At 32.8% G+C, this 20696-nt stretch overlaps 1 protein-coding gene across 9 annotated transcripts in view; it reads left to right on the forward strand.

The window, feature by feature from the left end:
* SCAPER (S-phase cyclin A associated protein in the ER) overlaps positions 1-20696 on the forward strand; it is a 445755-nt gene that overhangs the window by 126865 nt on the left and 298194 nt on the right. For 8 of the 9 annotated variants that reach the window (XM_057723485.1, XM_057723488.1, XM_057723489.1 and 5 more), the window contains 6 exons: positions 2734-2970; positions 7440-7610; positions 8324-8399; positions 8602-8719; positions 8994-9105; positions 11949-12089. In XM_057723485.1, the coding sequence (XP_057579468.1) occupies positions 2734-2970; positions 7440-7610; positions 8324-8399; positions 8602-8719; positions 8994-9105; positions 11949-12089 (855 nt within the window). The remainder of the gene's footprint in view (positions 1-2733; positions 2971-7439; positions 7611-8323; positions 8400-8601; positions 8720-8993; positions 9106-11948; positions 12090-20696) is intronic. The other variant, XM_057723486.1, reaches the window with a different exon arrangement.

Here is a 20696-nt window from a genome sequence, read left to right on the forward strand (position 1 = left end):
AGGCATATCATATCAATTGCCCAAGTTTGTTAACTTTGATTGCTTGGTTAAAGTGGTGTCCTCCTGCTTCATTTATAGTGTTATTTAAAATGGTGATGAAAGTAAGAATCATTTTCACTTGTTCTACTTTTACTTCCTATAATTCCAGTATAGACTGATTTGCTAATATTTAAAATAATTCTTTAAAGTTAATATTCCCAGTATTTCTTCTCTCAGTCCATTTGAAGTTTATTTTACTTATTTGGTTAAGCAATGCATTTTTTAAAAAAACAGGACTTTTAATTTAATTATTTATTATTATTATTATTATTAATATTATTTTGGCCACCCTGCACGGCATGTATGATCTTAGTTCCCTGACCAGGGATTGAACCCTCATCCCCTGCCTTGGACATGCAGAGTCTTAGCCACTGGACTGCCAGTGAAGTCTCAGCAATGCGTTTTTTTTTTTTTTTTTTTTCCTTTAAATGATCTTTATTTAATGGTGGCTGACATCTTAGAGGAATCCTCTTAAAAGATGAACTTTTTTTTTTTGTTTGTTTTTTATTTATTTTATTTTATTTTTGGGGGGGGGGTACATCAGGTTCAATCATCTGTTTTTATACACATATCCCCGTATTCCCTCCCTTCCTTGACTGCCCCCCCTCAAGTCTCCCCCACCCTCCCTGCCCCAGTCCTCTAAGGCATCTTCCATCCTCGAGTTGGACTCCCTTTGTTATACAACAACTTCCCACTGACTATTCAGCAATGCGTTTTTAAAATATATTTGTTTACAGTAAGATTTATGTTCAGTTAGTATAATTTTATGTAAAACGACTAATGAAATATAAGAGAGTCTTTGATAGGGGGCTAAGTTGTAAAATAATTATAATATTTCTCAGTCCAGAATAATATCTGCTTTTAAAATTCTCTCCTTTTACCTGTAGGATATTTATTTTTATTAGAAACCGTGCTCAACTTCCATGTTTTTTTTTTCCTTAATGATAATAATGGCTTTTAATCCTACAGTGTTCCTGATGTTTTATAACTCTCTAATATATGTATGTCTTATGCCCACATGAGACTGGAAGCTCCTGTGGGCAGTATCTTATGTTGCCTTTTAATTTCCCACAATAAGGAGCAGAGTCACAGACACATAGGAAGTAATCAGTACATAGTTGTTGGGTGAAATTGAAGGAAATTTTAAATGTAGGTAAATTTGATGAAGAAATCACTTTATATATCACTTAACCAACATCTAGCATTTTTGCTAACATATCTTATATTTTAATTGTAAAATTTAACAATATAAAAATTATGCTGATTTTGTGTAATGAATAAACTTATATGACTTTGAGATTTCAGAAATAACCTATACATAGAACTTTTGAGTAATTATTACTAAGTTATTTCAGTATAAAAGTTCACTGCTTATGGTGGCCAAGCTAATATTAATAACTGTTTTCTCTACTGTCATTCTGAAAGTGGAATTAACATATTTATATATTTTTCAACATTACTTTATAGTTTAGCTTTGATTTTGTTATTTAAGTTGATATTGATTTTTTAATAAACAGGGTTGACTATATCATAAAGATCAGTAATGCTAATATAAATATTACCGAGAAGATTATAAACCATGGTGACTGATGTATGGATAATGTTGATAGCAATATAAACACTGTGATGCAATTTGAATAATGCTTATGCTAAAATGAACACTTTGGGACACTTTAAAGTTCTAACCAATAGTAGAAGTTTTAAAGTAGTTTATATGACTTGGCCAAGTTTCATATTTATATAAATACTATATCAAACTGGGGTTTTTATGGCCACTGCAATGTGTATCTAATGTTTATTTAAGTAGTGATGTGAGTGAGTTTTAAATTCACAATTTTAGATTTTAGTTCTTCTCCATGGAGTTCATTACTCTGAGTATAGCTGGAAAACATAGTGCTGTTCTTTCCATACTCTGTTAGAAAGTGAAAATAAAGGCTTGTTCCTATTCACCAAACTAGAAAGTTTTTAAAAAATGGATATGTATTTGACCTCAGCAAAAGTTGTATTTGTTTAAATGTTTTTCACATTTCTGTTGGTTATGTGTTAAATATTCCTAAAGGGGAAGGGAAAGCCTATTGAAGTCTAAAGAATATGAATTGCATAATGAGACTGCATGCTGACATATACTCTACTTTTTATGGTGTGTTTCTCTTTTAGATCTGAGATTTGGTATTATGTGCCATGTGCGTCTTCATGAAAGATGCTTTGAAGCTGTGTTAATGTTATCTAAAGAGAGCGAGTTTAATGTTTTTGAGTAAAATACCCTGGAAGTACATATTTGGAGAAAAGTGCCTTCATTTGATATTAGTCTTCATAAAAGCCATGTAAATACCTTTAGTTATTTGAATATAAGACAGGGTATTATACTTGTGACTAGATTTCTTTTGTGAGGCGTATAGAGTACTCATTAGGAATCAGCCTACTAAAATAAAATGTAATTACTATATTACTTAATTTGTTAAAGCACTTCAGACAGTGTCCTAACCATAGTAGATGTGCAAATAAAATTTGTGGCTGCTTAATGGTTTCTTTTCTTACACTTGAAACATAACCAAAAAATGACTGAGTCGTCTGTCAGCCATTCAGCTGCTGCTTCAGAGTTGATAGGTTAAGCAGAATCAGCATTTCTAGAGTGAAATAAGTTGGTGAGTATTTTTTGTTATCTCTGATTCATTCTGTAATATGTTTCCTTAGTTCACAGTGAGTACACTAGATGATGTCAAGAACTCTGGCAGTAGTTTCTTGCAAGAGGATTCTGTGCAAACTTCTGAAATACCTGCTGTTCACATTGATACAGAGTGTGTTTCAGTCACTCAGCAAGCTGACACACCTTCTTTGCAAGCAAGTGAAGACATATTGTCAGCAGAGAAAGCAAGAATAGAGAGTGAAATGGATCCTTCAGATATTTCAAATGTGAGTGCTGCTAACTTGGTAAGAACAACTTATCAGAATTCTGAGTAAATATATTAAAGAGGCATAAAGCCCAATAATAAAAAATTGTATTGTTTATTTCTCTACACTTTACAAGCACTTTTTAACATATTTTATATATATTATTTTATTTTAACATTTTATTCTTATAGCAATCTTTTAATATAGTTAAGATTCTTATTTTGTAGAGGAAGGAAATGAGACTGTGAGAATTAAATAACTTGCTCAAAATCATTCACTGTGTATGTGATTTGATCAAGTGTTCTTTAGCATTAAGGAACTATAACAATAATGTCTTCTATGCAACATCTATCACTCTGATAGATGGGAAATGGTGCTTAATGAAATTAGTTTAAAAAATTCTCTAAACAGAGTACAGTTATTATCATTGCTTGAAGTTGGTCTTTAAGATTAAATTTATTTATCATCCCTATTGCAGAATCTTTAAAAATGCATTGACTTAAAATTATTTATAGGTTTATGTTTTTGGATGACTGCTTAGTTCTGCTCATGTCTTTCTCTTTCCCATTTTAGTATTAAGATACTTGGCCTGAGGATAATTCAGAGTAGGTCATGATGGCTTTGTTTAAAAAGTAACTTTCAAAAGGAATAAACACATATTAAAAGTTGTTGAGAAAAATCATTCAAATTCTAGTTTTTAAATGGCCACTGTATACTATAATTTCTTTTTTAAACTTAATGCCTCATCATGTTGAAAGATGATACCAGAGATGATATTAGGCCAAATTATACATCTTAGAGAATAAGTTTAGATACAGACGAAACTTGATATGGATTGTTGAAGGGAAAAATAAGAGTTATAGTAATAAGTAAAACAAATATTTAGATTCTTTTAGAAGGGAATAAAGGGCAATTTGTTTTTTTAACTTAGGTCTTTTAGCGTGAATGTTTTTAAAAGTTAAATGTAATTATGATCATATAAATAGTAGGCTTAATGTATGGGGTAGAAATTGGTCATATTTATATTTTTGTTTCCATAGCTATATATCATATTAAATTATTTGTTTTGCAAATTGATTCTGTGAGAATCAAATTTCAAAAGAGGAAAAAGATCCTATTCTTAAATAAGCAGAAAATAATTAAAAATTCTTCTCTCATTTTTATTCTGATCACGTAGGTAAATAAGCTTGTGATAGAATATTAAAAACCCTTGGTTATTTTGAGAATGACATTTACATACTTGAAAGAAAACAAGTTCTTTACATATGAATATTAGTACATGCTTAGAGGTCTTAGAGGAATTTTAACTAAACCAAGATTTTGAAAAAAATTTATTTTTATAATTTGTCTTGGCAGAGATACTTCTGTGGGTTGCTCTAAATAAGCACCTCATTGTTTAGGTTCTAAGTGGAGGGTTATAGAGAATTGCTACAGTGTTGAGAAAACTGTTTTCTTTTTTTCCCCTCAATATAGTATTGTCACATAGATGGTTAAAGCAAAAAAATCTGTAGTTCTCGTATGTAGTTCTCAGAAACCTAAGCAAAAATGACTATGAAAACCTTTAAGGTCCACTTTTGCCAACATTGTAAAAATGTGCTGATGTAAATCCTAGCTACCATGGATTAATTTTTTTAAATTTACTGAAATTCCAGATTTTAATGAAAATTTAGAAATTGAAAAAATGATGATGTATACAGACATTTATTTGAATTTCACAGTGTGGAAATAGTACGAGTTGTATATGGATAATTGAATCATTTCATCTGTAAGCTCTATTAGTGTGTTAAAATCTTTTCAGGTCTTAAGAGATGAAATAGAAATGTTCTCTGTAGAAGATAAAATTGAGAAGGAAATAGGCTCATGTGGGAACTTACTTTCTGCAAAGTTAAATATATTCAACTTTGATAATTTTTTTTTTATCACTGTTAGTTGTGATGTTTGTGTGGCACCTTAACAAGTTAGTTTGTACAATTAATAATCTAGAGTTTACAGAGAAAAAGCTTATGATGCAAAGAAATTGTCTGTCTTCTAAACTGTCTCACCCCAATCTCTTCCCCAGGGACAGTCTTGTGTGTTTTGAGGGGACAGAGTATCAACAGGGGAAATGAAGTGGGGGAGGGGAAAGCTTTAAAAAAAGATACCAATGTCTAGGCTCCACTCCAGACTAATTCAGTAATAAGCTGAAGCTCAAGCACTTGCATTTTTAATACCTTTATTGAGGTGTTATTGATTTTCAGTAAATTTCACATATCTAAAATATACACGCTGATATATTTTGACATGTGTTTATACCTATGAAATCATCACTACAATCGAGATAATGATAGTATCGATTGCCTTCAAAAGTCTTCACATTCTCTTGTAATCCCTCCTTTCTGCTCTTCCCTGTTTCCCCTTCTCAGCTTATCACTATTCTGCTGTTACTACATATTAATTTTGCATTTTCAGAACTTTCTGTATATGGAATAATGTAATCTTTGTTCAGCGTCTTTCACTCAGCATAATTATTTTGAGATTCATCCATGTAGTTGTGTATATTAATAGTTCCTTTTTTATTGTCTTTAGGAGACTGTTGTTTGCATGTAACTCAGTATGTTCATCCTTCAATTGGTGACAGATTTTTGAGTTGTTTCCTGTTTCTCTAGTATGTATAAAGGCACCATGGACGTTTGTCTTTGTTTTGAACATATGTTTTCATTTCTCTTAGGAGCATATCTAGGTCACTTTTGTTGATAATATTGTTCAGGTCTCCTCTGCCAATTTTCTGTACTTGTTCTATCAGTTGAGAGAGGGGTATTAAAATCTCTGCATATATCTCTGTGACTACTTCTTTTGAACCAACTTTATTGAGTTATAATTTACATGATGTACAGTTTATCCATTTAAATTGTACAGTTCAATGTTTTTTAGTATATTCACAGAGTTGTGCAAACATCACCATAATGAGTTTTAGAACACCTCCATCGCTAAAGAAACCCAGTGCGCATTAGCTGTCCTCCCTTTCACCTCACGCTCCCAGCCCTATACAACCACTAATCTGTCTTTTGTAGCTATAGATTTGTGTGTTCTGGACATTTCATAGAAGTGGAATACAATATATGGTCTTTGTGAATCGTTTCTTTCACTAAGCATATTGTTTTCAAGGTCCGTTTGTGTTTTAGCCTGTATCAATATTTCATTCCTTTTTATGCCCAAATAATATTCCATTGTTTGAAAGATGTGAAATATACCACATTTTATCCATTTATTAGTTGATGGACTTTTAAGTTTTCTCTACTTTTTGGCATTTATGAATAATGCTGCTTTAAATATTTGTGTACAAGTTTTTGTGTGAACATATGGTTTCATTTCTCCTAGGTATACATGTAGGAGTGGAATTTTTGGGTCACATGGTAACTTTACATTTAAACTTTGTGAGGCACTATCAGACTGTTTTGCAAAGTAGCTGCACCATTTTATATTCCCATTAAGTTAATTTTGTTTTGCAGTTCTATCAGCTTTTGCTACTTTTATTTTGAAGGTCTGTTATTAAGTTCATAGACCGTTAGGATTGTTTTATCTTCTTAATGAATTCACTGTTCTGTCATTATGAAATGACCTTTATCTCTTGTCATATTTTTGGCTCTGAAATCTACTGTGCCTGATATTAATGCTTCAGCTTTCTTTTGATTAGTGTTAGTATAGTAGCTCTTTTATTTGTAATCTATTTATATTCTCACATTTAAATTAGATTTCTTATCGGCAGCATGTGGCTTGGGATCTTGCTTTATCCAATTTCAGTCTCTATTGAGTTGTTTAGACTATTTCCGTGTAATGTGATTATTGATATAGTTCCTTTAAAAGCTACCATCTTACTATTTTTCTCTTTGACTCATCTGTTCATTCCCTTTTTCCTCTTTTTCTTCCCTCTTTTTGATTAATTTTATTTTATAATTTTTCTCCTTTGTTGGCTTAGTATCCATAAATCTTTTATATTTCAGCATTTGCTTTAGGGTTTATAGTATAACTATTTAGCTTACTGTAGGGGTTTATTAATTAATAATTCTGATGCCTATTTGTATTATATAATTCTAACACATAATTTTAAGTTAGGTATATATGTTCAGAAAATGTCATCACCATTACAGCATAAAATTTTTTTTTATATTCCCTTTAAAGTATAATGTTTTTCTTTTTAAGATATTTGATCTGTAACTGTTTTGAATTTTGGTGCTCAAATGAAATACACACTTCATTATTAATAACAATATTATTATATAACTTCACAGTTTGTCATACACAGCAGTCTGGTAGAAAAAGGTAAGTCATGGATTATTGCAGAATTTTATGGAATACAAAATAGTCTCTTGCTTTTAAGAAATTTCTGAGTCACAACTGGACCCCAAGTTTTATAATTCTAGATCAATGCTATTTTTATGTATACTGTTTATGATTAGAACATAAAGAAAGAAATAATTACTTTCCAGTCAACTGATGATTCTTCTTTTTGTTTGTTTTTAACTTTATAGTCTATGGCAGAAGTTCTTGCTAAAAAAGAAGAGCTAGCAGATCGTCTAGAAAAGGCCAATGAAGAAGCCATTGCTAGTGCTATTGCTGAAGAGGAACAGTTAACTAGAGAAATTGAAGCTGAAGAAAACAATGATATCAACATTGAAACTGACAACGACAGTGATTTTTCTGTGAGCTTTTAGATTTTTTATTTTCTGGGTGATTGAGACTTATACAATAAACAATAGCAAGTCTTTTTTAAAGCACTTCACCATTACTAAATGTTTTTTATATATAATGCAATTGACAAGTTGGAAGTTGTTTTCTCATTTTACAAATCGAGAAATTGAATCTCAGAGTAAGTAAATATGCAGCATTTCTTAAGATTATAATTGTATAGATTGAAGAAGAATCTAAGATATCTTTTTTCCATTCTACTAATAAAAAGCAAATGATACATTGTCTTGCTGTCACTAAGTGCTCAGGTTATATATGTTGATGAGAGGGATTTCTTAAAGAATAAAAGTAACCATGAATGTTTTAAATGTTTTTCTATTAAATTTTAATCCCAACAAATGCTTTTGAGCCTTTCTGATTTGTGCTCTGAATATGTCAGTTTTATGTAGTAATAGTTTAAAGCCAATGCTTTTCTTTTAAAATTACTTGGTTTGTCTCTGATGTTAATGGCAGGTAGGTTAGTCTTCCTCTTAAAATGTATAGGCTATGGTATTTTTAATTGGTGATTATAGTGACTATAAGAGGTATGTAATGTTTTTCTGGTTTTGGACTGTTTGCTAAATGAAATATATAAACAATAGGTAGGAAATTTTCATATATAGTTCATTTTGATAAGGTTATAATTGGTTCAGATATTTGTTTTTCAATTTTTCTTATTACATTTTAGGCCAGCATGGGCAGTGGGAGTATATCTTTTTGTGGTATGTCTATGGACTGGAACGATGTCCTTGCAGATTATGAAGGTATTAACATGTGTGTATGTTTGTGTGTGTGTGTTGTATGTATAGGTAGAGGGGTGTAAAATAGGTTATCTTATTACATGGGGTTTTTGTGTAAAATAAATAATTAAGAGTGCGATGCCTTTTAAAAGTCTGTTCTCAAATGTTGGTTTTATAGAATTATATGGTTAAACAGTAACAGTGGTTTTCTTTTTTCTGAAAACAGCTCGTGAATCTTGGCGCCAAAATACATCCTGGGGGGATATTGTAGAGGAGGAACCTGCTAGACCTCCAGGACATGGAATTCACATGCATGAAAAACTTTCCTCACCATCTCGTAAAAGGTCTGGCCTTTGAAAATGACTTTGAAATGTTTCACAGGAGGGCAACTAGACATTCTTGACTATTAAATGAAGTTACTACATACTATTTTAAGGTACATTATTCAGGACAGTTCCAGATCCATTGAGAAGTGACAATGTTCCTCTGAAATGTTAGGCCAAAATTAGTTTTGTATATTTTTTATATTTATTTTAAGAACTTTGAAGACTAAAGAATATATTTTTGGCGTTATCATGTAAACATTTGTATCTCTTGTCCATTTGTTTGTATTAATAGAACAATTGCAGAATCTAAGAAGAAACATGAAGAAAAACAAATGAAAGCACAGCAGCTAAGGGAAAAGTTACGTGAAGAGAAGACATTAAAGCTTCAGAAATTGTTAGAAAGGGTGAGTTTTTCATTTTTAGGGAAGTATGATTGCCTTAAATTGATGGGCTTATTTTCAACTTGACTTGTTCTTCTGGTTTGAGAAAAGCTAAAAGAACAATAAAAATAAATTTGCTAGGAAACAAAAGCATTTCTATCTACTGAGTTACAGAATGTTACCTGTTAAGAAAGAAAACAGAATTTTTCATTCCTAAAAAAGCTAGTAAGTTGATGTTTTGCAGAGTTTGTATAGATTATTAGAGCTGCGCTTTGTGTTTTGCCATTTCTTTGGGTGTTTCCTTGGGGAGTCTTGTGCACAGTGTTCAGTGACAGCGTTGAGCTTGAGATGATCAGATATGAATACATGGGGCACTAATTAGATTTATAGAAGAGATTCTTGGAGTATTTAGCGCAGTGTAACTTCTGGTCAGTGTGGTGTAGTAGAAAGAATATGGGCTCTGGAGATGGCCAGTCAGGTGAAATCCTGGTTTTAACCACATAATAAGATATGATGCCCTGGGGAAATTACTTAACAATATTGCCTTTCAATTTCTCTATCCATAAAATGACAATTAAAATTGATAACCAGTTGTGATGATGAATGTGGCAAGTATGTAAAACGATAGCATGGTGCTTGGGTGGCTGTTGCTCAGTATATGGTCATTGTTATTGTTAGTTACTTATGGTAGACGTGCGTACTATATTAGTTATGTGTGCTGTGTAACAAAGGACCTCAAGATTTAGAAACTTAAAACAGTGCAGATTTATTAGCTCACAATTTATTGGGCGTGGAAACCAGGAGTGGCTTGTGTTGTGATGTTTTTTTAGTTCAGAGTCTCTCCTGAGGTTGCAGTCAAGCTGTTGGCTGGGGCAGCAGTCATTTGGAGCTGAAGGATCCACTTCCAGACTCTCTCATGTGGTTATTGGCAGGCCTAGAGTCCTCTTTAGCAGTTGGCTACGGACCTCAGTTTCTTGCCATGTGGGTCTTTCCATAGCCTGATGTTCTCCTAACATGGCTGCTAGCTTTCCCACAGAGCAAATCTGAGAGAAGAAGAGAAAGAGGGAGAATGAATATGTGAGCTGCCAAACTAGAAGCTGCACTGTCTTTTATAACTTAATCTCAGAAGTGATATACCATCACTTTTGCTGAATTGTATTGGTCACAATCCTGATACAGTGTGGGAGGGAAATACTCAAGGATCTGAATACCAGGTGGCTGGGATCATTTGGAGCCATCTTGGAGTCTGTGTACTACAAATACCCAACACAGCATGACAAGAGATATGTGACCATTATAGTAGAGGTGAAGTCCTTTGTTACCTTCTGGTCCTAGAAAGGAGGGCTAATATGCCTAGGTTAAAAATATTTGCATTACTTATGTGTATTTTAAAATTGGGAAAAATAATTGGACCAAATAATTTGAATGTAAAAATGAGGCGGTGTATGATTCTCCTTAGTATAATAGAAAAGTTGGCTTGGAAAAAAGAAAATCTGTAATTTTTCTCTTTACCTGAATCTCAAGAATTTAAGTATTTTATCAATATTTTAATCATTTAGATTGAATAGGTCAAATATGAAAAACAGTCTCCATGTCATGGGGTTCTGTAAGAGTTAATGTATTATTTCATTTTCAGCTTTAGAAAGATGTTCTAACACAGTTATAATTTCCCTTCTTACTGTTTTTTTAATACAAATAAAATTATATAGCTTATTTTCTCACTGTATAATATAATCTCCAGATATTCATGGAAACAACATGATAAATTCTTGAAATTGTACAAGACATTAGAGGTTCTCTGGTTTAATTTTCCCATCAATGTAGGTATCCCTTCAATTAATTTAAATGGTAAACCCCACCTTCCATTTATATAACGAGTTATTGTTTCAACACTGTTCTATACACATATGGTCTCATCTGATCACCACAATACCTCTGTGAGGCATACAGAGTTGAACAGATCCTGGACCCCATTTTATAGATGTGAAAACTGAATGTAGGAGAGGCTAAGGACTGTTTCCAGTGTCACATGACCAATAATTTGCAGAGCTAGAACTTTAAGGACCTGTTCTTAGCTCCTAAGCCAGTGCTGTTTCTGCATCATATTTTTTTAGATGGTTAAATAAACTATTATGTAGCTAAAATTCAGCTGAAATGTTAGTTTTCTTCCCATTCATGTTGAGCCAGCATTGATTTTTCTATAATTTGTTCTTATTGGTGCTGGTTCTGATTTCCTGGAGCACAGGACAAGTCTTTTACTTCTCCTATTTGATATTGTTTTGAGGAAGTAAAGGCAGCTTTATTCTTTATTCTTCTATAGGTAAAACTCTCTCTGTTCCTTCAGAGAATGTTTCTTATGCAAGTAATTATTTTTCAGACTTCTTACCATTTTTCAATTTCTAGGATAAAATTACTTATTTGTCTTGAATTTGGGTTATAGAGCCATTAATGTTTATAAGAATAAGAAATATACACTGTTTTCATTTTAAATGTGCTCATAGTGCAGTATAATAATGACAGCAAATATTTCTCTTGAGCAATGTCTAATGTACTGTTTTAAGAGTTTTACATATATTGACTCAATCTTGAAAACCTATGAGTTAGGTGCTAGTACTCTTCTCTTTATGGATAAGGAAACTGAGACGTAGGCTGAAAATGTTGCCCAGTTTGTATATCTAGCAAATGACTGTAGTAGATTATGAACTCATCTGTCTGGCTTCCTAGTCTGTGTTCTTAATCATTAGTCATGATCCTTTGGTCTTTCCAGATTCTTGACTTTATAATTCCTAAGCTGTTTATCTGTTTGCACTTCTTGTCAAATGACTGTATATGCTGAAATTAATGATGTGATAATCCATTGCATGTAGGAGAAAGATGTCCGGAAGTGGAAAGAAGAGTTACTAGACCAACGACGTAGGATGATGGAAGAGAAATTACTTCATGCTGAATTTAAACGAGAAGTTCAATTACAAGCAATTGTTAAAAAAGCACAAGAGGAAGAAGCTAAGGTATATATCTTAGGTGCTTTGAACATTGAGTTAGTTACTTGAGTACTTTTTCAATTGTTACATGAGAAGCACACTGGTTTTTTTTTTAATTTAGTTTTACAATTATTTATTTATTTATTTATTTATTGGCTGTGTTGGGTCTTCGTTGCTGCACACAGGCTCTCTCTAGTTGTGGCGAGTGGGGGATACTCTTTGTTGTGGTACGCAGGCTCCTCATTGCCGTGGCTTCTCTTATTGTGGAGCACGGGCTGTAGGTGTGTGGGCTTCAGTAGTTGCGGCACATGGGCTCAATAGTTGTGGCTCACGGGCTCTAAGGCGCAGGCTCAATAGTTGTGGCACACGTGCTTAGTTGCTCTGCGGCATGTGGGATCTTCCTGGAGCAGGGATCGAACCCATGTCCCCTGCATTGGCAGGCAGATTCTTAACCACTGTGCCACCTAGGAAGCCCTAGAAGCTAATGTTTATCAAGTGTTCTGTGCCAGAATAACAGCATTTTTACAGGCTCATTTGAAACTTATTATATGCAATATCTTATTCTTAGAATAATCCTATGAGATATATATTATTTTTTACAGCTTTATTGAGGTATAATTCACAGACAATAAATAGCACATATGTGAAGCATCATTTTGATGAGTTTTGACATCTCTATTCCTGAAACCATCAGTACAATGAAAATAATAAACAATTCCCTCACTCTGAAAAGTTTCTTCATGCCTCTTTGTAATTCATTCCTTCCTCCACCTCTGTTATCATGCAATTGCTGATCTGCTTTTTGTCACTATGGATGTTACCATTTTCCAGAATTTTATATGAATAGAATCATAGAGAATGTACTCTTTCCTCTGGCATCTTTCACTCAGAATCACTATTTTGAATTTTATCCATGCTTTTGTGTATATCATTTCCTTTTCATTTCTGAGAAGTATACCATTGTGTAGAAATACCATAGTTTGTTAATCCAATCACTTGTTGATGGACATTTGTTTTCATTCCAGTTTTTGACTGTCATAGATATAGCTGCTGTGTAAGTTCCTGTACAAGTCTTTGTGCAGATGTGCTTTCATTTTCTCTGGTAAATACCCAAGAGTGGATTGGCAGAGTCTTATGATAGGTTTAACTTTTAAAGAAACCAGCAGTGGATGAGAGTTCTAGTTAGCCACATTCTCACCAACACTTGACATGGTTATACACTGTAATTCTAAGCATTCCATATTACTCTGTATGTATAGTGTCTGGTGGTTTTAATTTGCTTTTTGAACATCATTTCATGTATGTATTTCCTATCTGCAGCTTTCATTTAGTACAATGTTTATTCAAATATCTTTGTTCATTTTTTAAAGTTAGATTGTTTTGTTATTATTCGAAGTTCTTTTTTCAGCTTTTTTTGAGATACAATTGACGAAATATTTACATGATGATTTGATATACATATACATTATGAAAGGATTCCTCTCATCCAATTAATTAACATATCCGTCACCTCGTATGTTTGTCTTTTGTGTGTGTATGTGTGTGTCAACATTTTTCTACTCTCTTAGTGTATTTCAGTTATATCAATGCCATACAGTGTTACCAACTATAGTTACCATGTTATACGAGAGTGAGTCAAAAATTATCTGTACTATGGCTGTAGAATTTATTTTAATTAACTTTTAGAAAAGACAGACACATCATTTTTCGACATAATCTTGCTTTTCAATATACTTTGTCCATCTGTCAACAAACTTTAATATTCCCTCATTAAAAAATGTTTTAGGCTGAGCTGCGAGCCACGAATGCACCACTGTCTTCACTTCTTCATTAGAAGTGACTCTTCATCCTCGTAGGGCTGCTTTCAGGGGACCAAACAGGTGAAAGTCTGATGGAAGAAGATCAGGACTATAGGGAGGATGCTTTAACAGCTCAAAATGAAGTTTTTGCAGGGTGTTGACAGTGTGTGCAGACGTGCACATCCTCAGACCACAAAAAACGAATCACTGCACACTTCTCTTCTTTTGTGCAGATCACAAGTGGGGCATCCATTTTTGCTTGCACCACAGTTGCAAATGAACTGATGTAATATGTTCATACCTGCACAGCAGTGACTGGGGAGGCAGTAGCCTTGAACGGAAAGCACTGATAAGACAGTGCGGCCAACAGAAGTTTTAATATAACCGGAGTGTGGATAAGTTTTGACTCACCCTCATACATTAGATGCTCAGGTCTTACTTATCTTACAAGGAAAAGTTTGTACCCTTTTACCAATCTCTCCCTATTTCGGTCTGCCTCCCTCTGGCCTGTGGCAACTACCTTTCTACTCTCTTTTTCTTTGTGTTTTTTTTAAATTGAAGTATAGTTGATTTACAATATTTTATTAGTTTCAGGTGTACAGCATAGTGGTTCAGTATTTTTACAGATTATGCTCCATTAAAAATTATTACATGGTAATGGCCGTAATTCCCTGTAATAGCAATATATCCTTGTTGCTTATCTATTTTATACATAGTATTATACATTTGTATTATTTTTTAGATTCCACATATAAGTGATGTCATACAGTATTTGTCTTTCTCTGTCTGACTTACTTTGCTGAGCATAATGTTTTCTACGTCCATCCATGTTGCTGCAAATGGCAGAATTTCATTCTTTTTTTATGGTTGAGTAAGATTCCATTGTGTGTGTGTGTGTGTACATGTGTATGTATATATACCACATCTTCTTTATCCATTCATCTGTTGATGCACGTTTCAGTTGGTTCCATATCTGGACAGAAAATCAATAAGGCAGTGGTGGTCTGAAATGATGCAATAGACCTGTTGGACTTAATAGATATATAGGACATTAGATTAAAAAACAGCAAAATAAACATTCTTTTCAAATGTACATGGAATGTTCTTTAGAATAGATCACATACTAGATCGCAAGTCTCAACAAATTTAAGAGGATAGAAATTATATCAAGCATTTTTTTCAACCACAATGGTATGGAACTAGAAATCAACTACAGAAAGAAAAATCTGTTTTGATGAGTTTGAATTTTTCTTTTATATTCCAAATATAAGTGATACCATGTAGTATTTTTCTTTCTCTATCTGGATTATTTCACTTAGCATAGTACCCTCCAGGTTCATCCATGTTGTAAATAGCAGGATTTCTTAGAGGACTGTATTTATTTTAGATATTAATGTCTATATTTTGCAAAATATTTTCTCTCAGCCTATGGATTACCTTTTCATTTTCTTAAAAATGTCTTTTGAAGTTTTAAAAATTGGAAAGGTCCAACATATTGACTTTTTTTTCCCTATACTTTGTGGGGTTTTTTGTGTCCTGTTTAAAAAATCTTTACATAAAGTTAAGGTCACTAAGATTTTCCCTTAAGTTTTCTCCAGAAGTTTTAAATTTTATGATGAGGTCTATGTTACATTTTGAATTAAGTTTTGTATATGGTGAGGTAAAGCTGAGGTTCATTTTTTTCATATGGATATATAATGTTGCAGTATCAGCTGTGAAAGAGAGTATCCTTTGTGTAATGAATTGCCTTAGACCCTTACTGAAAAGCAATTGGCCATATATGTGAGAGTCTGTGATTTTCTATTTTGTTACATTCATCTTTATGTCTGTCTTTAAACCAGTAACACTTTATCTTCATTACTGTACCTTTATGTCATATAATCAAGAAGTATAAATCCTTAAGTTTTATTTTCTTCTAAAACTATTTTTGCTATTTTAGATTCTTTACATTTCCATGTAACTTATAGGATCAGCTCGTGAATTTCAGCTCTTTTCCCCCCAAAAGAGGCCTGCCTGGATTTTGATTGGAATTGCATCAAATATATAGATTAATCTGGAGGAGACTTGCCATGCTAATGATATTGAGTACTCTGATCCATATATCTGATGGCATATATCTCCATTTATTTTGGTCTTTGTTTTTGTATATGTTTTATTAAATCTATCTGCAGTTCATATTTTTAATGCTGTTGTCAATAGTATCTTGTTTTAAATTTGTTTCTAATTGTTTGATGCCAACTTATAGAAATACAGTTGATTTTAGTGTATTACCTTATATATTACAATCCTGCTAAACTTACTAGTTCTAGTTTTATTTCTTCTTTTCCTGTATGTTTTTCATTTTTTTAATCTCCTTTTATTGCACTGGCTAGTACTAGCACAATGTTGACTAGTTGCAGTGAGAGCTGACATCGTTGCCTTGCTCCCAGTTTTAGGAAGAAAGTGTTCAGTCTTTCATTATTAAGTATGATATTAGTTGTACATCTTTCATAGATGTTCTTTATCAGGTTGAGGAACTTCCTTTGTATTCCTGGTTACTAAAATTTTTTTTACCGTGGACTTTGCATTTGGTTACCTGCTTTTTCTCCAGTTATTGAGATGGTATTATGAGTTTTTTTAAGATTAGAATGGTGAATTTCAGTACTTGATTGTCAGATACCAAAGTAACTGTGCAGTTCTGGGATAAACCTCACATGGTCATGATATAATATCATTTTTATGTTTTAGTGAGCTTGGTTTGCTAAAATTTTAAGAATTTCTGTGTCAGTGTTTGTGAGGGACGTTAGTCTGTGGTTTTCTTACGTGTTGTCTGCTTTTGGTAACAGGATATGCTGGCCTCCTAAAGTGAGTTGGGAAAGGGTTCCATTCCTTTATTTTCTGTAGTAGTTTATGTGGAGCTAGTACAATTTCCTCAAATTTTTTGTGAAAGTTACCAATGAAGCTGTCTGGGCCTAGGGTTTTCTTTGTGGATGATTTTTTTTTAAATTAATAATTAATTAATTTATTTATTTATTGTTATTGGCTGTGTTGGGTCTCTCTCTCTCTCTTTTTTTTTTTGCTGTGCACAGTCTTTCTTTACTTGCTGTGAGTGGGGGCTACTCTTCGTTGTGGTACGTGGGCTCCTCATCGCCGTGGCTTCTCTTGTTGGGGAGCACGGGCTCTAGGCATGTGGGCTTCAGTAGTTGCAGCACATGGGCTCAATAGTTATGGCTCACGGGCTCTAAAGCACAGACTAAATAGTTGTGACGCACGTGCTTAGTTGCTTCACGGCATGTGGGATCTTCCTGGAGCAGGGATCGAACCCGTGTCCCCTGCATTGGCAGGCAGATTCTTAACCACTACGCCATCTAGGAAGCCCTGTGGATGAGTTTTTTGTTTATTGTTTTTTTTGTTTTTTTACTAAAAATTCCATTTCTTTAATATACATAGTTATTCATATTATTTACTTCTTTTGTGTAATTTGTGTCTTTCAAGGAATCTGTCCATTTCTTTAATGACTAACAATATTGAGCATCTTTTTATGTACTTACTGGCTGTTTGTATATTTTCTTTAGAAATATGTCTATTCAGAGTCCATTGCTCATTTTTTTTAAATTGGACTGTTTGTCTTTTTGTTGTTCAGCTGTAAAAGTTCTTTATATATTCTCAATACTAGTCCCTTATCAGATATATAATTTGCAGATATTTTCTCATATTGTGTAGGTTATCTTTACACTTTTTTGTTCTTTGCATAAAATTTTTTAATGTTGTTGAAGTCCCGTTTATCTTTTGTCTTATTGTTTGTAGTTTTGGTGCTAAGAAATTATTGCCAAATTCAAAGTCATGAAGATTTACCTCCGTGTTTTCTTCTAAGAGTTTTATGGTTTTAGCTTTTATATTTAAGTTATTGATACATTTTGAATTAATTTTTATGTATAGAATGAAGTGGTGAGGTCTGCCTTTATTCTTTGGCAGGTGGGTATCATTCGTTCAAGCACTACTTGTTGAAGACGCTATTCTTTCCCCAGTGATGGTCTTGGCACACTTGCTGGAAATCAATTAGCTATCAGTGTTCAGGTGTATTTCTGTTCTCTCAGTTCTCTTCCACTGGGCTGTATGTCTGCCCTATGCTGGTATCATACTGTTTTGATTACTGTAGCACTTTAGTGAGCTTTGAAATCAGAAACTGTAGTCCTCCAACTTCGTTCTTTTTCAATATTGTCTTAGCTATTTGGGGTGACTTGCAATTCCATATATATTCGAGGATAAGCTTCCATTTCCATAAAAAAGTCCATTGTAATTTTGTTATGATTGCATTGAATTTTGACACTGTTTTGGGAAGTGTTGCCATTTTAATAGTATTAGATCTGCCAGTCCATAAACACAGGACATCTTTCCATTTATTTAAATCTTCTTTAATTTCTTTATGTACTCTTTTCTAATTTTCAGAGCACAAGCCTTTCACCTTCTTGTTTAAATTAATTCCTAAGTATTGATTGTACTCTTTTGGAGGTGATTGGAAATGGAATTGTTTTCTTAATCTCATTTTCAGATTGTTTATTGCTAGTGTATAGAAATACAATTGATTTTTATATATTGATTTATCTCCTGCAACCTTGCTTGAACTTGATCATTAGTGCTGACAGCTTTTTATTGGATAGTTTTTCTTCTTTTCCAGTCTAATGGCTTTGATTTTTTTTTCTTGCTTATTGCTCATGGTAGAACCTGCAATACAACATTGAATAGAAGAGTGGACATCCTTGTCTTGTTCCTGATCTTTGCGGGGGGGGGGGCGGCATTTAGCCTTTCATCATAAAGTATGATGTTAGGTATGGGGTTTTCATAGATACCCTTCAAAGATTGAGGCAGTTCCTTTTTATGCCCAGTTTGTTGAGTGTTTTTATCATGAAGGTATATTAGATTTTGTCAAATGCTTTTTCTCCATCTATTGCAAGAATAATGTGGTTTTGTCCTTTGTTCTTTTGATATTTGGTGTGTTACATTAATTGAAATTCATATATTTTATATATTTGTTTAATTTTTTAGTTGTTTAAGGTGGGAGGGTGCATATGGACTCTGTCACTCCATCATAGCTGGAAGTGGAAGTTCTTAACTATGTATTATTTTTATATTTTAGAGGAGCAATTTGAAAGCAGATTGTTGACGGTCACACAGCCAGAATTAAAATCCTGATGTTTGTGGTTCCAAAGCCTATGCTTTTACCACTGTGCTTATTATTGCTTTACTATTCTCATTTTTTTCATATGACTTGAATGAATTTTGATCTAATTGCTTAATATATTTACTTTCATTATAATCTCATTAAGCCAAAGTGGCTTCTATAAACATATTAACACAAGCTATAGTGTAAATAATTTCCATCAAGATAAATGGTCAACTACTGATTATTTTTGCATAAAGATATCAGGTGCCATTTGCAGTTTTAAAAATTCTGAATAATCAAGTTTAACTGAGTTAAGAGCCTGTACTAAAATTTTTGCTAGTGTGAAATACTACTTTAAAACCCTGCTACCAACTGCTGCCATATTGGTTCTCTTAATTTTCATTGCTTTCTTTTCGATAATCTCTGAAATCCTCTTTTGAAATGTAGTACATCTACAAAGAAAGTAAAAATAAATAAGCTAGTTTTTTCTTGTTCTCTCATTCATTTAAATATTTTATGAATGAATTGTTCTTAGTGTAATTACATAAATACCTTAAAAGTTTCAACTTGCATAACTAAAGCTTTGTACATTTGACCAACATCACAGATTGGAATTTTTATCCTGTTTTTGCACATTCTTCCCTCTGAATTTTATTTTATATTATTTTATTTTATTTTATATTTTGTTTGGAGCATTAGGTCCTATTTCTTTTTCTTTCATCTTGATTGTGTTTAACATGTGACCCTTGATACATTATGATGAATTTTCCTTGAGCATACCTGTTTGTCTTATACTTTCAGTATAGCTTGAGAAATGATTATATTGTTAATTTACTTATGAAAGTGGCTACATGACATGGAGATTGGGAAATCTTTGTTAGAACTGTATTCAAACTTTTTTGTTTGAGTTTGTAACATATCTAGTGATAGGTTTTATTTCATCCAGCATGGATTCCAGGAGTCTATACTTCTTTCAGAGAGAGTAGCTCCAGTGTTTACTTCCCTATTTCATTCTGCCTTTTTCACTGTGGCATACCTTCCTTCTGGCTTTCAGTAATGAGAAATTTGACCCCAACTGACATTTTCCAGTTTTTTATCATTAGTTATACTTTATTTATAAAAACTGTACTCTCTAGCAAAACTTGACTTTTAAGAATCAATGTACGTTAAAAAAAAAAAGAATATGTGTGAAGTTGAGGATGAGGTGTATAGTACAGTACCTTGTACCTAATAGTCACTCATTTGGTATATGTTGAAGGAAATGATTTGTTTGCTTACTTTAAGTTTTGTCATCTCCAACTCATTAGAATAAGTATTCTAATATTTAATATTTCAATCTTAATGTAATTTGTATAATTGCAAATTACCGTGATATTAAGTAACTTTATAAAAGTTTATGGTTTCTATAAAAATCTTAATTTGTCTCTTAAAAATATTTCAGTGAAGACCTAAATAGACATTTCTCCAAAGAAGACAATATAAATAGCCAACAGGCACATGAAAAGATATCCAACATCTCTAATTATTAGAGAAATGCAAATCAAAACTACAATGAGGTACCACCTCACACTGGTCATAATGGCCATCATTAAAAAGTCTACAAATAACAAATGCTAGAGAGGGTGTGGAGAAAAAGGAACCCTCCTACACTGTTGGTGGGAATGTAAATTGGTACAGCCACTGTGGAGAACA

This window comes from Hippopotamus amphibius, chromosome 2 (genome assembly GCF_030028045.1).
Source record: "Hippopotamus amphibius kiboko isolate mHipAmp2 chromosome 2, mHipAmp2.hap2, whole genome shotgun sequence".
NCBI lineage: Eukaryota > Metazoa > Chordata > Mammalia > Artiodactyla > Hippopotamidae > Hippopotamus > Hippopotamus amphibius.